The 19,248-nt window shown below is 44.4% G+C and overlaps 1 protein-coding gene across 2 annotated transcripts; it reads left to right on the top strand.

The window, feature by feature from the left end:
• Positions 1-5: 5 nt before the first annotated feature.
• On the top strand, positions 6-18,950 carry txlng (taxilin gamma). Of its 2 annotated transcripts, none has more exons than XM_071330826.1 (10): positions 6-86; positions 1,474-1,744; positions 1,908-1,999; positions 2,845-3,015; positions 3,480-3,674; positions 5,656-5,775; positions 6,935-7,009; positions 12,103-12,195; positions 15,806-15,901; positions 16,080-18,950. In XM_071330826.1, exons 2-10 carry the CDS (start codon positions 1,489-1,491, stop codon positions 16,362-16,364), a joined length of 1,383 nt encoding a protein of 460 aa, XP_071186927.1. In that variant the 5' UTR covers positions 6-86; positions 1,474-1,488; the 3' UTR covers positions 16,365-18,950. The 2 variants fall into 2 exon arrangements, with proteins under 2 accessions (XP_071186927.1, XP_071186928.1); XM_071330827.1 differs by lacking the exon at positions 6-86 and adding an exon at positions 935-1,158.
• Positions 18,951-19,248: the final 298 nt, after the last annotated feature.

Genomic DNA, 19,248 nt, shown 5'->3' with positions numbered 1-19,248 from the left:
CTCCCCGTCATTATATATTGCGTCACATCATAGCGACACACACCGATGCCAGAGACAGGGTCGATTTAAACAGTAAAAACAAACAGGTACAGTGTTGTACTTTTACGCCCTTTTCTGTGTTTCACTGACCCTACACAAATTATGTCTGAATTTGTAAATGATTGTGACATGTTACAGTCAAACAAAAGAGAACGCCAAGTGTTAAGACATGTTTTATTTACTAAGGAAGTCCATAGCATAGTTTGCCAGTGACAGGTTGTTAGCATAGCATAAGTTAGCACAGTGTGGACTCACGCACCTGCCAAACCCAAACAGTTTGCTAATTATTGCTTGGTGGTATTTGCTTTCTATACTACGTTCAATAATCCATACATCAACCAATACTTGATAGTAACACTTTAGTCCACAATTTTTGTTGAGTTGAATGTCAACGTTGGATTTGTTACTCAGCTAACAGGCTAACCTACAGCTAGCTCGTGTCAAAGCTAGCTAGCCTAGCGTACCAAAGGTTACTGTGACTAACGTTATAGCTATGCTAACTAGATTATTTAGATATGTGGCTCGCTAGCTACATCCATTTAGCGTTAGCGTAGCTGATACATGGCGCAATGTTTTACTTTCAGAATAGCTATTAGCTAGGTAGGTAAAGTCACTTGAAATAGTTTGGAGGTTATTTGCTAACACTAATTGGCTAGCTAGTGCCTGCTAATAATACATCAAAACTAGCCAACGTTAGGTAGCTAGTTCTATTGCCACCACTGTGTGGCAAGTTTACTTGTTTTGGTGTCTTCAAATTGATTGAACTAACGTACGAGTGTAACTGCAACAGCGGTGTTTAGGCTACATCCTTCACTTGTGTTCAGTCGGATAATTATTTTATCTTCAGTGTCCGGGTTATTTAGGCAGTTAACTAAATCAAGGGAATTGAGGGGTTCCTGTGCTGATTTACATGGCGAGTCCTTCTGTTTGTGCTGTTAGGTCTAGCACGTGGTAATCCTCAGCTATCTTTAAGGATTCAATCCCTTCTTGATTGTTGAGGGAACTGTGGTCCAGTGTTTCATTAATATATTAATAACTATAGTTACCACTACTGCCAATGCTACCCTAGTTATTAGAATGATCTGAACTTCGTGACCCTTGGCCAGATCAGAGTTAAGGGTGAGGACCTGTCTTGCCCTGCTAGAGTTGGTAGAGTGAGTCCGGACCAGAGATGTAAAATGGAGGACAGCATGTGGTTGCTAACTTGCTGTCTCATTACTGTCAATGTTTACAAGTGTTGTTGAAGCTATTGAAATAAGTTACACACCACTGACAAGATCAGTGAATGATCAAGTATGAACTGGTTCTGTTCAAGTATGAACTGGTTCTGTTAACAAATTGAATCAATGCTTACTCACATGGTCAGGTGTACTCAAATAGTCAGGTGGATACGACCACCGCTATTTCACTGAGTTAACTTTTCCTCTTTTCCAGTTTGGGACCAATATCATGGAGGCCACAGGGTTCTGTGGAATGGAGGTGGCAACTCGGGGGCTAGTGGGGGGATCTGGCAGCAGCTCCCCTCCAGAGCTGGACAGCCCAGGTAGCCAGGAGCACCTGGGGCTGTTTGAGCTGGTCAGTAGTTGCTGCAGTGAGGAGGTGAGAGGGGAGACTCCAGGGAGAGAGGACTGCCCCCTGGACCCCAACAATGCTGAGCTGGACCCAGGCGGTGGTGGTGGCAAGATCAAGGACCAAAAGGGATTGGGTAGGTTAACACGAGACTGTTGTTGCCTGTCTAAAGCGTGTGAGGTAATATATGGAAACCACTGCATGCTGTCATGGTGATTTTAGCCAAGTTATTGAGAATGTCCCTTCCTCTTCAACGATGACAAGTGGCTGATCTCTTCACTTGTGTTGTTTTGTAACAGGAAAAGAGGTTATCCTACTGATGCAAGCCCTGACCACACTAGCCTCCCCAGAGGAGAAGCTGGCCGCTTTGTGCAAGAAGTATGCTGATTCGGTAAGAGTTGGAAGCCTCTACATGTCTATGCTGCTTTAAGGGATTATTTTCATGTAAGACTTAACAGTATTTCATAAATTGCAGTGGGCCACTGCTAGTTGATCAGCTAACATGTTCATCCCTGTTTGTGTTTTGAGTTTGTATGCCCCGGGTTGTATTTATTAGGGCACACCGTAGCAAAACTATTTTGCAACGGAAAGCAAAACGAGAATTTCTAATTACACCAATTCATTTCGTTTTCTTCCATTTCATGCCTAATGAACACTAACCAGGTCTCATTTGAATCCCTGTTCAAATGGTGTTTTGAGTATTACTACGCCTTTGTGTCCTGTGACAGCTTGATTGATTGATTGCTCCAGTTTCAACTGTTCTGCCTGCGGCTATGGAACCCTGACCTGTTCACCGGACGTGCTACCTGTCCCAGACCTGCTGTTTTCAACTCTCTAGAGACCGCAGGAGCGGTAGAGATACTCTTAATGATCGGCTATGAAAAGCCAACTGACATTTACTCCTGAGGTGCTGACTTGCTGCACCCTCGACAACTACTGTGATTATTATTATTTGACCATGCTGGTCATTTATGAACATTTGAACATCTTGGCCATGTTCTGTTATAATCTCCACCCGGCACAGCCAGAAGAGGACTGGCCACCCCTCATAGCCTGGTTCCTCTCTAGGTTTCTTCCTAGGTTTTGGCCTTTCTAGGGAGTTTTTCCTAGCCACCGTGCTTCTACACCTGCATTGCTTGCTGTTTGGGGTTTTAGGCTGGATTTCTGTACAGCACTTTGAGATATCAGCTGATGTAAGAAGGGCTATATAAATACATTTGATTTGATGATTGACAGCTGGAGGAGAGCCGCAGTATACAGAAGCAGGTGAAGGTGCTGCAGAAGAAGCAGTCCCAGATGGTCAAAGAGAAGATCCACCTGCAGAGTGAACACAGCAAGGCCATCCTGGCACGCAGCAAGCTGGAGAGCCTCTGTAGGGAACTGCAGAGACACAACAAAACCCTCAAGGTAGGTAGTGAGGAGAGTCTGTCACACAGCAAGTCAGTTAGTGGCTACTGTAAGCCGTGTACTCATTGAACTACATATAGAATCATAGGATCTCTATGCTTGTATCAAATCACATTTTATTCATCACATGCTCTGAATACAACTGGTGTAGACTTTACAGTGAAATGCTTGCTTACGGACCTTTCCCAACGATGCAGAGTTGCAAAAATAAAATGGTAACTAACACGAGGATATGATAGAATCCACAAGAATGGAGCTACATATAGGGAGTACCAGTACCTTTCAGGGTTGGGTTAAATTTAGGTTTAAATTCAGTCAATTCCGGAAGTGAAAACTCTTCATAGAAAATATTTTTTATTCATGAATTAAATTTCAATAAATTCATGAATTGAAAACAGAATTGACCCCATCCCTGTTACCATTTTTTTTTGCCGAATTGAACGTTTTGCCGTATCCCATGTCAGGATGACAACACGCAACGGTCCAGAGAGTATGAGGAGCGTCGTAAGGAGGCCACCCTTCACTTCCAGATGACGCTGAACCAGATCGAGGTACAGATGGAACAGCACAACTCTCACAACTCCAAGCTGCGCCAGGAGAACATGGAGCTGGCACAGAAACTGAAGAAAGTCATCAAACAGTACGAGCTCAGGGAGGAGGTAGGAGGACGGGACGGGTACCTCTTTCTACCCTCTGTCTTTTCACATGCACACATTCTCTCCTCCTCCCATTCTGTTTCTCTCTCCCCCTTCTGTCTCTTTAGTCAGGTGCCTATGGCAGATGCCGACCTACAACACGTAGCAGCAGTTTGATTGGTACTTTGGTTAGACGATTACTCCAAGGGAGTGGGATTTAGTTTGGAATTGCCCCGATGGATCTTTATAACTAGGTGTATTTTTCAGCATGTTAAATGCATTTAAGAGCCTCTGGAAATCTCTTTTTTTATTTTTATTTTTTATTTTTTTTATTAAATTTTACCCCCTTTTTCTCCCCAATTTCGTGGGATCCAATTGTTAGTAGTTACTATCTTGTCTCATCGCTACAACTCCCGTACGGGCTCGGGAGAGACGAAGGTCGAAAGCCATGCGTCCTCCGAAACACAACCCAACCAAGCCGCACTGCTTCTTAACACAGCGCGCCTCCAACCCGGAAGCCAGCCGCACCAATGTGTCGGAGGAAACACCGTGCACCTGGCCCCCTTGGTTAGCGCGCACTGAGCCCGGCCCGCCACAGGAGTCGCTGGAGCGCGATGAGACAAGGATATCCCTACCGGCCAAACCCTCCCTACCGGCCAAACCCTCCCTAACCCGGACGACGCTAGGCCAATTGTGCGTCGCCCGACGAACCTCCCGGTCGCGGCCGGCTGCGACAGAGCCTGGGCGCAAACCCAGAGTCTCTGGTGGCACAGCTAGCGCTGCGATGCAGTGGCCTAGACCACTGCACCACCCGGGAGGCTCCGCCTCTGGACATCTGACGCATGGAGAAAGTTCCATCTAGCTTTATCTCTGGTCTGTCCTGTCTGTCTGTTCCCAGCACATTGACAAGGTGTCCTGTCTGTCTGTCCCAGCACATTGACCAGGTGTCCTGTCCTGTCTGTCTGTTCCCAGCACATTGACAAGGTGTCCTGTCCTGTCTGTCTGTTCCCAGCACATTGACAAGGTGCTCTGTCCTGTCTGTCTGTTCCCAGCACATTGACAAGGTGTCCTGTCTGTCTGTTCCCAGCACATTGACAAGGTGTCCTGTCCTGTCTGTCTGTTCCCAGCACATTGACAAGGTGCTCTGTCCTGTCTGTCTGTTCCCAGCACATTGACAAGGTGTCCTGTCTGTCTGTCTGTCCCAGCACATTGACAAGGTGTCCTGTCTGTCTGTCTGTCCCAGCACATTGACAAGGTGTCCTGTCTGTCTGTCTGTCTGTCCCAGCACATTGACAAGGTGTCCTGTCTGTCTGTCTGTCCCAGCACATTGACAAGGTGTCCTGTCTGTCTGTCTGTCCCAGCACATTGACAAGGTGTCCTGTCTGTCTGTCTGTCCCAGCACATTGACAAGGTGTCCTGTCTGTCTGTCTGTCCCAGCACATTGACAAGGTGTCCTGTCTGTCTGTCTGTTCCCAGCACATTGACAAGGTGTCCTGTCTGTCTGTTCCCAGCACATTGACAAGGTGTCCTGTCTGTCTGTTCCCAGCACATTGACAAGGTGTCCTGTCTGTCTGTTCCCAGCACATTGACAAGGTGTCCTGTCTGTCTGTTCCCAGCACATTGACAAGGTGTCCTGTCTGTCTGTTCCCAGCACATTGACAAGGTGTCCTGTCTGTCTGTTCCCAGCACATTGACAAGGTGTCCTGTCTGTCTGTTCCCAGCACATTGACAAGGTGTCCTGTCTGTCTGTTCCCAGCACATTGACAAGGTGTCCTGTCTGTCTGTTCCCAGCACATTGACAAGGTGTCCTGTCTGTCTGTTCCCAGCACATTGACAAGGTGTCCTGTCTGTCTGTTCCCAGCACATTGACAAGGTGTCCTGTCTGTCTGTTCCCAGCACATTGACAAGGTGTCCTGTCCTGTCTGTCTGTCCCAGCACATTGACAAGGTGTCCTGTCTGTCTGTTCCCAGCACATTGACAAGGTGTCCTGTCTGTCTGTTCCCAGCACATTGACAAGGTGTTCAAGCACAAGGAGAAGCAGCAGCAGTTGGTGGATGCCAAGCTCCAGAGGACAGCTGAGCTGATGAGAGAGCTGGAGGGGAAGCAGCAGAGAGAGAGAGACTTTGTGAGTCCCACTGCCATGTGTTATTATTCTGATCATGCTCTAGCTAGCTACAAATAACTGGCGGGCTGTGTTCCATAGGGCACACAACTGAAAACATTTTTCAATTGCAACTTAAAATGATGTCCAGGTGCCTAATGAACACAACCCAGGACACAATATCTGTTTCTCTCTGTAATAACTGGAAGTGAGTGACGGTTGTCTGTTTGCATTGACTCATTGATTGTATTGGTTGTCTGTTTGCATCGACTCATTGATTGTATTGGTTGTCTGTTTGCATCGACTCATTGATTGTATTGGTTGTCTGTTTGCATTGACTCATTGATTGTATTGGTTGTCTGTTTGCATTGACTCATTGATTGTATTGGTTGTCTGTTTGCATTGACTCATTGATTGTATTGGTTGTCTGTTTGCATTGACTCATTGATTGTATTGGTTGTCTGTTTGCATCGACTCATTGACTGTATTGGTTGTCTGTTTGCATTGACTCATTGATTGTATTGGTTGTCTGTTTGCATTGACTTATTGATTGTATTGGTTGTCTGTTTGCATCGAATCATTGATTGTATTGGTTGTCTGTTTGCATTGACTCATTGATTGTATTGGTTGTCTGTTTGCATCAACTCATTGATTGTATTGGTTGTCTGTTTGCATTGACTCATTGATTGTATTGGTTGTCTGTTTGCATCGAATCATTGATTGTATTGGTTGTCTGTTTGCATTTACATTTAAGTCATTTAGCAGACACTCTTATCCAGAGCGACTTACAAGTACATACATTCATACATTTTATTTTTTATTTTTTTTGTCCTGGCCCCCCGTGGGAAACGAACCCACAACCCTGGCGTTGCAAGCGCCATGCTCTACCAACTGAGCTACACGGGACTTTTTGCATCGACGTATTGGTTGTCTGTTTACATTGACTCATTGATTGTATTGGTTGTCTGTTTGCATTGACTCATTGATTGTATTGGTTGTCTGTTTGCAGTTTGCATTGACTCATTGATTGTATTGGTTGTCTGTTTGCATCGACTCATTGATTGTATTGGTTGTCTGTTTGCATTGACTCATTGATTGTATTGGTTGTCTGTTTACATCGACTCATTGATTGTATTGGTTGTCTGTTTGTCAGAAGTTGTGACCATTTCCGTCTCCTGTTCAGCTCCTGAAAGACGCCACAGAGTGGAGACATGAGTGTGAGCTGTTGAAGGAACAGGAGACTCAGCTCAAACAGCAGGTAACTAGCTGCCTTTTCCTTCCCTGTTCTGCCAGTCAGTTTATATGGATGGTGAATGTGTGTTTATATGGATGGTTAACGTGGTTATATGTGGATGGTGACTGTATGTGAATGTGTGTTTATATGGATGGTTAATGTGTTTATATGGAGGGTGACTGTATGTTAATGTGTGTGTATATATATATGGATGGTGACTGTATGTGAATGTGTATATACAGTTAAGTTGGAAGTTTACATACTCCTTAGCCAAATACATTTAAACTCAGTTTTTCACAATTCCTGACATTTAATCCTAGTAAAAATTCCCCGTTATAGGTCAGTTAGGATCACCACTTTATTTTAAGAATGTGGAATGTCAGAATAATAGTAGAGAGAATTATTTATTTCAGCTTTTATTTATTTCATCTCATTCCCAGTGGGTCAGAAGTTTACATACACTCAATTAGTATTTGGTAGCATTGCCTTTAAATTGTTTAACTTGGGTCAAACATTTTGGGTAGCCTTCCACAAGCTTCCCACAATAAGTTGGGTGAATTTTGTCCCGTTCCTCCTGACAGAGCTGGTGTAACTGAGTCAGGTTTGTAGGCCTCCTTGCTCCCACACGCTTTTCCAGTTCTGCCCACAAATTTTCTATAGGATTGAGGTCAGGGCTTTGTGATGGCCACTCTAATACCTTGACTTTGTTGTCCTTAAGCCATTTTGCCACAACATTGGAAGTATGCTTGGGGTCATTGTCCATTTGGAAGACCCATTTGCGACCAAGCTTTAACTTCCTGACTGATGTCTTGAGATGTTGCTTCAATATATACACATAGTTTTCCCTCCATGATTCCATCTATTTTGTGAAGTGCACCAGTCCCTCCTGCAGCAAAGCACCCCCACAACATGATGCTGCCACCCCCATGCTTCACGATTGGGATGGTGTTCTTCGGGGATGGGGGGGATGGTGTTCTCCTTTGCTGCTCTGGCATTGATTTGCACTTTTCGCACCAAAGTACGTTCATCTCTAGGAGACAGAACATTTCTCCTTCCTGAGCGGTATGACGGCTGCCTGGTCCCATGGTGTTTATACTTGCGTACTATTTTTTGTACAGATGAACGTGGTACCTTCAGGCGTTTGGAAATTGTTCCCAAGGATGAACCAGACTTTTTCTGAGGTCTTGGCTGATTTCTTTTGATTTTCCCATGATGTCAAGCAAAGAGGCACTGAGTTTGAAGGTAGGCCTTGAAATACATCCACAGGTACACCTCCAATTGACTCAAATGATGTCAGTTAGCCCTATCAGAAGCTTCCAAAGCCATGACATTTTCTGGAATTTTCCAAGCTGTTTAAAGGCACAGTCAACTTAGTGTATGTAAACTTCTGACCCACTGGAATTGTGATAGTGAAATAATCTGTCTGTAAACAATTGTTGGAAAAAATTACTTGTCATGCACAAAGTAGATGTCGTAACTGACTTGCCAAAACTATAGTTTGTTCACAAGAAATTTGGGGAGTGGTTGAAAAACTAGTTTTAATGACTCCAACCTAAGTGTATGTAAACTTCTGACTTACTGTACGTTAATGTGTGTGTGTGTATATATATATATATGGAGGGTGACTGTATGTGAATGTGTGTTTATGTGGAGGGTGACTGAATGTGTGTGTGTGTTTATGTGGAGGGTGACTGAATGTGTGTGTGTGTATATATATGTGGAGGGTGATTGTATGTTCATGTGGAGGGTGACTATGTTCATGTGTGTGTGTTTATATATGGAGGGTGACTATATGTTAATGTGGAGGGTGACTGTTAATGTGTGTGTGTGTGTATATACACTGCTTAAAAAAATAAAGGGAACACTTAAACAACACAATGTAACTCCAAGTCAATCACACTTCTGTGAAATCAAACTGTCCACGTAGGAAGCAACACTGATTGACAATAAATTTCACATGCTGTTGTGCAAATGGAATAGACAACAGGTGGAAATTATAGGCAATTAGCAAGACACCCCCAATAAAGGAGTGGTTCTGCAGGTGGTGACCACAGACCACTTCTCAGTTCCTATGCTTCCTGGCTGATGTTTTGGTCACTTTTGAATGCTGGCGGTGCTCTCACTCTAGTGGTAGCATGAAACGGAGTCTACAACCCACACAAGTGGCTCAGGTAGTGCAGCTCATCCAGGATGGCACATCAATGCGAGCTGTGGCAGGCGGCCCAAACTGTTGCATATACCCTGACTCTGCGTGCAATGAACGCAAGAGAAGTGTCACAATTTCACCTGGTTAATATTGCCTGCTAACCTGGATTTCTTTTAACTAATTATGCAGGTTTTAAAAATATATACTTCTGTGTATTGATTTTAAGAAGGGCATTGATGTTTATAGTTAGGTACAGTCGTGCAACGATTGTGCTTTTTTCGCAAATGCGCTTTTGTTAAATCATCCCCCGTTTGGCGAAGTTGGCTGTCTTTGTTAGGAAGAAATAGTCTTCACACAGTTCGCAACGAGCCAGGCGGCCCAAACTGCTGCATATACGCTGACTCTGTTTCAAGAGAAGTGACACCATTTCCCTAGTTAAAAGAAATTCATGTTAGCAGGCAATATTAACTAAATATGCAGGTTTAAAAAATATATACTTGTGTATTGATTTTAAGAAAGGCATTGATGTTTATGGTTAGGTACACGGAGCAACGACAGTCCTTTTTCGCGAATGCGCACCGCATCGATTATATGCAACGCAGGACACGCTAGATAAACTAGTAATATCATCAACCATGTGTAGTTAGCTAGTGACTATGATTGATTGTTTTTTATAAGATAAGTTTAATGCTAGCTAGCAACTTACCTTGGCTTCTTACTGCATTTGCGTAACAGGTAGTCAGCCTGCCATGCAGGCTCCTTGTGGAGTGCAATGTAGGCAGGTGGTTAGAGCGTTGGACTAGTTAACTGTAAGGTTGCAAGATTGAATCCCCGAGCTGACATGGTAAAAATCTGTCGTTCTGCCCCTGAACAAGGCAGTTAACCCACCGTTCCTAGGCCGTCATTGTAAATAAGAATGTGTTCTTAACTGACTTGCCTAGTTAAAGAAAGGTGTAAAAAATATATATATATGTATATAAAAAAAAATCGGTGTCCAAAATACAGATTTCCGATTTGTTATGAAAACTTGAAATCGGCCATTCCGATTAATCGGTCGACCTCTAGTATATATATATGGAGGGTGACTGTATGTTAATGTGTATATATGTGGTGGGTGACTGTATGTTAATGTGTATATATGGAGGGTGACTATGTTAATGTGTATATATGTGGTGGGTGACTATGTTAATGTGTGTATATATGGAGGGTGACTATGTTAATGTGTGTATATGTGGAGGGTGACTATGTTAATGTGTGTATATGTGGAGGGTGACTATGTTAATGTGTGTATATATGGAGGGTGACTATGTTAATGTGTATATACAGTGGGGAGAACAAGTATTTGATACACTGCCAATTTTGCAGGTTTTCCTACTTACAAAGCATGTAGAGGTCTGTAATTTTTATCACAGGTACACTTCAACTGTGAGAGACGGAATCTAAAACAAAAATCCAGAAAATCACATTGTATGATTTTTAAGTAATTAATTTGTATTTTATTGCATGACATAAGTATTTGATACATCAGAAAAGCAGAACTTAATATTTGGTACAGAAACCTTTGTTTGCAATTACAGAGATCATACGTTTCCTGTAGTTCTTGACCAGGTTTGCACACACTGCAGCAGGGATTTTGGCCCACTCCTCCATACAGACCTTCTCCAGATCCTTCAGGTTTCGGGGCTGTCGCTGGGCAATACGGACTTTCAGCTCCCTCCAAAGATTTTCTATTGGGTTCAGGTCTGGAGACTGGCTAGGCCACTCCAGGACCTTGAGATGCTTCTTACGGAGCCACTCCTTAGTTGCCCTGGCTGTGTGTTTCGGGTCGTTGTCATGCTGGAAGACCCAGCCACGACCTATCTTCAATGCTCTTACTGAGGGAAGGAGGTTGTTGGCCAAGATCTCGCGATGCATGGCCCCATCCATCCTCCCCTCAATACGGTGCAGTCGTCCTGTCCCCTTTGCAGAAAAGCATCCCCAAAGAATGATGTTTCCACCTCCAAGCTTCACGGTTAGGATGGTGTTCTTGGGGTTGTACTAATCCTTCTTCTTCCTCCAAACACGGCGAGTGGAGTTTAGACCAAAAAGCTCTATTTTTGTCTCATCAGACCACATGACCTTCTCCAATTCCTCCTCTGGATCATCCAGATGGTCATTGGCAAACTTCAGACGGGCCTGGACATGCGCTGGCTTGAGCAGGGGGACCTTGCGTGCGCTGCAGGATTTTAATCCATGACGGCGTAGTGTGTTACTAATGGTTTTCTTTGAGACTGTGGTCCCAGCTCTCTTCAGGTCATTGACCAGGTCCTGCCGTGTAGTTCTGGGCTGATCCCTCACCTTCCTCATGATCATTGATGCCCCACGAGGTGAGATCTTGCATGGAGCCCCAGACCGAGGGTGATTGACCGTCATCTTGAACTTCTTCCATTTTCTAATAATTGCGCCAACAGTTGTTGCCTTCTCACCAAGCTGCTTACCTATTGTCCTGTAGCCCATCCCAGCCTTGTGCAGGTCTACAATTTTATCCCTGATGTCCTTACACAGCTCTCTGGTCTTGGCCATTGTGGAGAGGTTGGAGTCTGTTTGATTGAGTGGGTGGACAGGTGTCTTTTATACAGGTAACGAGTTCAAACAGGTGCAGTTAATACAGGTAATGAGTGGAGAACAGGAGGGCTTCTTAAAGAAAAACTAACAGGTCTGTGAGAGCCGGAATTCTTACTGGTTGGTAGGTGATCAAATACTTATGTCATGCAATAAAATGCGAATTAATTACTTAAAAATCATACAATGTGATTTTCTGGATTTTTGTTTTAGATTCCGTCTCTCACAGTTGAAGTGTACCTATGATAAAAATTACAGACCTCTACATGCTTTGTAAGTAGGAAAACCTGCAAAATCGGCAGTGTATCAAATACTTGTTCTCCCCACTGTATGTGGAGGGTGACTATGTTCATGTGTTTGTGATTTTTAGCTCTCTTTGTACATGGACAAGTTTGAGGAGTTTCAGACCACTCTGGCGAAAAGCAACGAGGTGTTCACTACCTTCAGACAGGAGATGGAGAAGGTTTGGAACTGAACATTTAACATGAAACACCCTTGTGTTTCTTTTGTATATAGCTGGAAGGTTTAGGTCTGTAGACCTCTCTCTATAGCTGGAAGGGTTTAGGTCTGTAGACCACTCTCTATAGCTGGAAGGGTTTAGGTCTGTAGACCTCTCTCTATAGCTGGAAGGTTTAGGTCTGTAGACCTCTCTCTATAGCTGGAAGGGTTTAGGTCTGTAGACCTCTCTCTATAGCTGGAAGGGTTTAGGTCTGTAGACCTCTCTCTATAGCTGGAAGGGTTTAGGTCTGTAGACCTCTCTCTATAGCTGGAAGGGTTTAGGTCTGTAGACCTCTCTCTATAGCTGGAAGGGTTTAGGTCTGTAGACCTCTCTCTATAGCTGGAAGGGTTTAGGTCTGTAGACCTCTCTCTATAGCTGGAAGGGTTTAGGTCTGTAGACCTCTCTCTATAGCTGGAAGGGTTTAGGTCTGTAGACCTCTCTCTATAGCTGGAAGGGTTTAGGTCTGTAGACCTCTCTCTATAGCTGGAAGGGTTTAGGTCTGTAGACCTCTCTCTATAGCTGGAAGGGTTTAGGTCTGTAGACCTCTCTCTATAGCTGGAAGGGTTTAGGTCTGTAGACCTCTCTCTCTATAGCTGGAAGGGTTTAGGTCTGTAGAACTCTCTCTCTATAGCTGGAAGGGTTTAGGTCTGTAGAACTCTCTCTATAGCTGGAAGGGTTTAGGTCTGTAGACCTCTCTCTATAGCTGGAAGGGTTTAGGTCTGTAGACCTCTCTCTATAGCTAGAAGGGTTTAGGTCTGTAGACCTCTCTCTATAGCTGGAAGGGTTTAGGTCTGTAGACCTCTCTCTATAGCTGGAAGGGTTTAGGTCTGTAGACCTCTCTCTATAGCTGGAAGGGTTTAGGTCTGTAGACCTCTCTCTATAGCTGGAAGGGTTTAGGTCTGTAGACCTCTCTCTATAGCTGGAAGGGTTTAGGTCTGTAGACCTCTCTCTATAGCTGGAAGGGTTTAGGTCTGTAGACCTCTCTCTATAGCTGGAAGGGTTTAGGTCTGTAGACCTCTCTCTATAGCTGGAAGGGTTTAGGTCTGTAGACCTCTCTCTATAGCTGGAAGGGTTTAGGTCTGTAGACCTCTCTCTATAGCTGGAAGGGTTTAGGTCTGTAGACCTCTCTCTCTATAGCTGGAAGGGTTTAGGTCTGTAGACCTCTCTCTCTATAGCTGGAAGGGTTTAGGTCTGTAGAACTCTCTCTATAGCTGGAAGGGTTTAGGTCTGTAGACCTCTCTCTATAGCTGGAAGGGTTTAGGTCTGTAGACCTCTCTCTATAGCTAGAAGGGTTTAGGTCTGTAGACCTCTCTCTATAGCTGGAAGGGTTTAGGTCTGTAGACCACTCTCTATAGCTGGAAGGGTTTAGGTCTGTAGACCTCTCTATAGCTGGAAGGGTTTAGGTCTGTAGACCTCTCTCTATAGCTGGAAGGGTTTAGGTCTGTAGACCACTCTCTATAGCTGGAAGGGTTTAGGTCTGTAGACCACTCTCTATAGCTGGAAGGGTTTAGGTCTGTAGACCTCTCTCTATAGCTGGAAGGGTTTAGGTCTGTAGACCTCTCTCTATAGCTGGAAGGGTTTAGGTCTGTAGACCACTCTCTATAGCTGGAAGGGTTTAGGTCTGTAGACCACTCTCTATAGCTGGAAGGGTTTAGGTCTGTAGACCACTCTCTATAGCGGGAAGGGTTTAGGTCTGTAGACCACTCTCTATAGCTGGAAGGGTTTAGGTCTGTAGACCACTCTCTATAGCTGGAAGGGTTTAGGTCTGTAGACCACTCTCTATAGCTGGAAGGGTTTAGGTCTGTAGACCACTCTCTATAGCTGGAAGGGTTTAGGTCTGTAGACCACTCTCTATAGCTGGAAGGGTTTAGGTCTGTAGACCACTCTCTATAGCTGGAAGGGTTTAGGTCTGTAGACCACTCTCTATAGCTGGAAGGGTTTAGGTCTGTAGACCTCTCTCTATAGCTGGAAGGGTTTAGGTCTGTAGACCTCTCTCTATAGCTGGAAGGGTTTAGGTCTGTAGACCTCTCTCTATAGCTGGAAGGGTTTAGGTCTGTAGACCTCTCTCTATAGCTGGAAGGGTTTAGGTCTGTAGACCTCTCTCTATAGCTGGAAGGGTTTAGGTCTGTAGACCTCTCTCTATAGCTGGAAGGGTTTAGGTCTGTAGACCACTCTCTATAGCTGGAAGGGTTTAGGTCTGTAGACCTCTCTCTATAGCTGGAAGGGTTTAGGTCTGTAGACCACTCTCTATAGCTGGAAGGGTTTAGGTCTGTAGACCTCTCTCTATAGCTGGAAGGGTTTAGGTCTGTAGAACTCTCTCTATAGCTGGAAGGGTTTAGGTCTGTAGACCTCTCTCTATAGCTGGAAGGGTTTAGGTCTGTAGACCTCTCTCTATAGCTGGAAGGGTTTAGGTCTGTAGACCACTCTCTATAGCTGGAAGGGTTTAGGTCTGTAGACCTCTCTCTATAGCTGGAAGGGTTTAGGTCTGTAGACCTCTCTCTATAGCTGGAAGGGTTTAGGTCTGTAGACCTCTCTCTATAGCTGGAAGGGTTTAGGTCTGTAGACCACTCTCTATAGCTGGAAGGGTTTAGGTCTGTAGACCACTCTCTATAGCTGGAAGGGTTTAGGTCTGTAGACCACTCTCTATAGCTGGAAGGGTTTAGGTCTGTAGACCACTCTCTATAGCTGGAAGGGTTTAGGTCTGTAGACCACTCTCTATAGCTGGAAGGGTTTAGGTCTGTAGACCACTCTCTATAGCTGGAAGGGTTTAGGTCTGTAGACCACTCTCTATAGCTGGAAGGGTTTAGGTCTGTAGACCTCTCTCTATAGCTGGAAGGGTTTAGGTCTGTAGACCACTCTCTATAGCTGGAAGGGTTTAGGTCTGTAGACCTCTCTCTATAGCTGGAAGGGTTTAGGTCTGTAGACCTCTCTCTATAGCTGGAAGGGTTTAGGTCTGTAGACCTCTCTCTATAGCTGGAAGGGTTTAGGTCTGTAGACCTCTCTCTATAGCTGGAAGGGTTTAGGTCTGTAGACCTCTCTCTATAGCTGGAAGGGTTTAGGTCTGTAGACCTCTCTCTATAGCTGGAAGGGTTTAGGTCTGTAGACCACTCTCTATAGCTGGAAGGGTTTAGGTCTGTAGACCTCTCTCTATAGCTGGAAGGGTTTAGGTCTGTAGACCTCTCTCTATAGCTGGAAGGGTTTAGGTCTGTAGACCACTCTCTATAGCTGGAAGGGTTTAGGTCTGTAGACCTCTGTCTCTAGCTGGAAGGGTTTAGGTCTGTAGACCTCTGTCTCTAGCTGGAAGGGTTTAGGTCTGTAGACCTCTGTCTATAGCTGGAAGGGTTTAGGTCTGTAGACCACTCTCTATAGCTGGAAGGGTTTAGGTCTGTAGACCTCTGTCTCTAGCTGGAAGGGTTTAGGTCTGTAGACCTCTCTCTATAGCTGGAAGGGTTTAGGTCTGTAGACCTCTCTCTATAGCTGGAAGGGTTTAGGTCTGTAGACCTCTGTCTCTAGCTGGAAGGGTTTAGGTCTGTAGACCTCTCTCTCTAGCTCTGATCTTTCTTCTGTTTTCCAGATGACCAAGAAGATCAAGAAGCTGGAGAAGGAGACGACTCTGTGGAGAACGAAGTGGGAGACCAACAACCAGGCTCTGCTACAGATGGCTGAGGAGGTGAGATGAGAATCTCTTGCAAAGGGCCATCTTATGTTATCATTTACTAATAGTAGCAGAAATGTAAGAATATTTGGTACTGTAAAATTTCACAAAGTATTTCAATGAATGTCACTTAAATGTCACTTATTTGTAGAATATGTGATGTTGGATGTGGTTTGCTGTTTGTCCTCTCCAGAAGACACTGCGGGACAACCATTACAAGGGCCTGCATGGGAAGCTGGAGTGCCTGGAGAAACTGTGCCGGGCTTTGCAGAAGGAGAGGGACGACCTCACCACCAAACTGGGAGACCTACAGTCAACAACCGAGGAGGAGGAGGGGACGGGACCTCCAGACCCCCAGCCCAGCCAGGAGTCTACCCAGGATGAGATGTCTCCGCCTGGGAGGGGGGAAGAGATGCAGCCCCCTACTACCCCTGAACTGGAGCTAGAGTCCTCCACCACAGAGCAACTTGACAACTGAGCCACTAACCCCCTCTGCCTTTTTGGGGGTATATTTGAATACAGTATATCTTTTTTTGTGTGTTTAAAGTTATAATTAAGATTAAAATGACTGCATTATTAACAATGAATATAATACTTTTTGCCCTGACTGTACATTGTAAAAATGGGCTTTGTGGTGAGCACTAGGCTCCCCATTTTTCTACCACATTTGTATTTTCTTAGATTGTCTTCATGCTGTTGGTCAGTCACAGGGCTGTTGTTCAGCAGCTTTCTCGTGGTCAGTCACAGGGCTGTTGTTCAGCAGCTTTCTCGTGGTCAGTCACAGGGCTGTTGTTCAGCAGCTTTCTCGTGGTCAGTCACAGGGCTGTTGTTCAGCAGCTTTCTCGTGGTCAGTCACAGGGCTGTTGTTCAGCAGCTTTCTCGTGGTCAGTCACAGGACTGTTGTTCAGCAGCTTTCTCGTGGTCAGTCACAGGGCTGTTGTTCAGCAGCTTTCTCGTGGTCAGTCACAGGGCTGTTGTTCAGCAACTTTCTCGTGGTCAGTCACAGGGCTGTTGTTCAGCAGCTTTCTCGTGGTCAGTCACAGGGCTGTTGGTCAGCAGCTTTCTCGTGGTCAGTCACAGGGCTGTTGGTCAGCAGCTTTCTCGTGGTCAGTCACAGGGCTGTTGTTCAGCAGCTTTCCAGTTGGACAAAAATTATACTTTGTCTTTCTCCCATTTCCCAATTTCCTCTACAGTCTGACACCGTCTCTTTGCAGCTTTCTTCCATTGAAAAATCTATATTTTGGAGCTGTGGAGTTGTCAGATCAAATCTCTTAACAGTGTTCAGATTAAATCTCTTTTGAACTGATATTGTAGTGGGATTTTAAATTCTATCATATTGCTATATTGAAGTAGCTTTGTTGCATCGTGGTGACTAACTGAATCTTGTCTAGGAACAGAAAGAGCAGGGCATTGTACAGTAGAAGAGTTACAGACATATAATGTTTATCTCAGACCAGGGTCCATAGATTTACTAGAATGGGATTTCCCATTCAAGTCAATGTATTTCAGTCGTTGGGTTGTCATGATGGAATCTACTGGCTTTCTAATACCTCAGCACTGGTGTTTAGTTTCAGTCAAGTCTCCTTTTTGAAGCAGCTGGGAATTGAAAAGGAACATCCCTGTCCTTCTAACATAAGACTGAGTCTAAAGGGTTAAATCCGTTCAGCTTTTGACCAAGATGCTATCCAGTCAACAGACAGCACGTTCAGTCATTGTAGGTTCCCAGTTTCTGCAGGAGGACCCCTGGTTCTGATGCTGCTGTACCTACAGGCTTTCCTGGTTTGTAATTCCATTAGCCTGCCCCCAGATCTGTGTGCTGTCTGGTCCAACTTGACAAAGAGCACAATAGACCTGGAACCAGGCTATCATTCCAATACTCCAAGGGCCAAACTGTTCTCCAGCTCTCCTTAAAACTGATACCTCCCACATGGAGAGAATTCGGTTCAATTTACCCAATGGTTAAGGGCTCACAATGTAATTTTACCTCTGTGTGATCATTTGGCTGGAGAAGTCAGTGAGGTACTTTACTGCAGACACTGTGGGCCTTCAGGAACTGATTCTGCTTGGTAACTTAAGGTTGTGTTCTAGACAGTGAACATACATTTACATGGGACGTAATGTTTCTCGGGCTCCAAATAGGCTTCTTTCTATTCCTTATGCCGGTGGTTTGTTGAGACAAATTGGTTTTATTTCTGGAAGCAAAAAAAAAGATGACTGAACAAAAAATACATGGATTTATAAGGTGGCTTGTCATCTTAAATACTTTAAAACATGTGATTTGTTTTTAATTTTTTTTTTACAAACACCTATGAATGAAATGTTTGAATTACAACACGATGCGAACATTCAATAAGAACTTATTTGGCATTGGAGATACTTGCCAACAATGTGAAACAAATGTGTGGAGTACTGAATGTAGATAAATGTCACCCATCTCTTGTAATGAGAATGATGGTGGTTTTGGGCCCCAGGTCAGGGTTGTGTTCATTAGGCAGCAAACAAATTGAAACTGGGTTCAATAACTTAAACCCTAATAAACACTACCCTGTCATCTACCTAGAAACCTCACTGATATCACCAGCTCCCACTTTTACATTGTCTTTGAACTTGGTATATGTCATAAGGATTTAATTCAGAGCACAGCCCCTGAAGTTCTAAATGTGAAGATGGGTCCAAGCCATGGTTTGGGGATACTGTAGCTTAAATCAAGTTCAATACTTTACTGTGTAGGTAAATGTAAAGATGACGCTATAGATGTGGTCTAGGCCAGTTGGATGTAGCCTGAGTCCATCTGCTTGGGCTATTATGCCAACTCAGTGTCATGCTTGACTGACAGCAATGAAGTAGGCAAAAAGCACAAACAGACTGGCACTCAGGCTATTGTGGATGCCAGTTAAACTCAGGTTATGTAAAGACATCTACCTCTGCAGGTGAGAAGAACTGTGAAAGCAGAGCTAGTTAATGTTCAGAAAGCTTTGTGTCCACATTCCCCTTTATAAGATTGTGAAATGTTCTTATAGTCCCGTCTCTCGCTTTTCAATAAACTATTTTGTAGAATTTCAAACTTGGTTGTCATTGTAACTTCCTAGTTTGCTCTGTTTAAATTGGTCTATTGTGAATGAAGTTTACTGCCTAGAAATTAAGTTCACACACAACCTTGCATGGCTTCCCAGACTCCTTGCTCTGGCCAAACACTATGCCCACAGACGTTAGTTTTTCCTTCCGCCACAATGAGTCTGTCAGTAACTCCGACTTCCAGAATCAGACCCATTCAAACTGTTCTGATTGGTCCAACCCATCGGTTCCTGGAACCAGAATACACACGAGTAAATTGGCGTTTTGAAAAGTCGTCATTGGCTTTG

The sequence above is a fragment of the Salvelinus alpinus genome, chromosome 10 (assembly GCF_045679555.1).
Source record: "Salvelinus alpinus chromosome 10, SLU_Salpinus.1, whole genome shotgun sequence".
Lineage (NCBI taxonomy): Eukaryota > Metazoa > Chordata > Actinopteri > Salmoniformes > Salmonidae > Salvelinus > Salvelinus alpinus.
The sequence above is the reverse complement of the archived record's forward strand: the minus strand, read 5'-3'. Positions and strand labels throughout refer to the sequence as shown.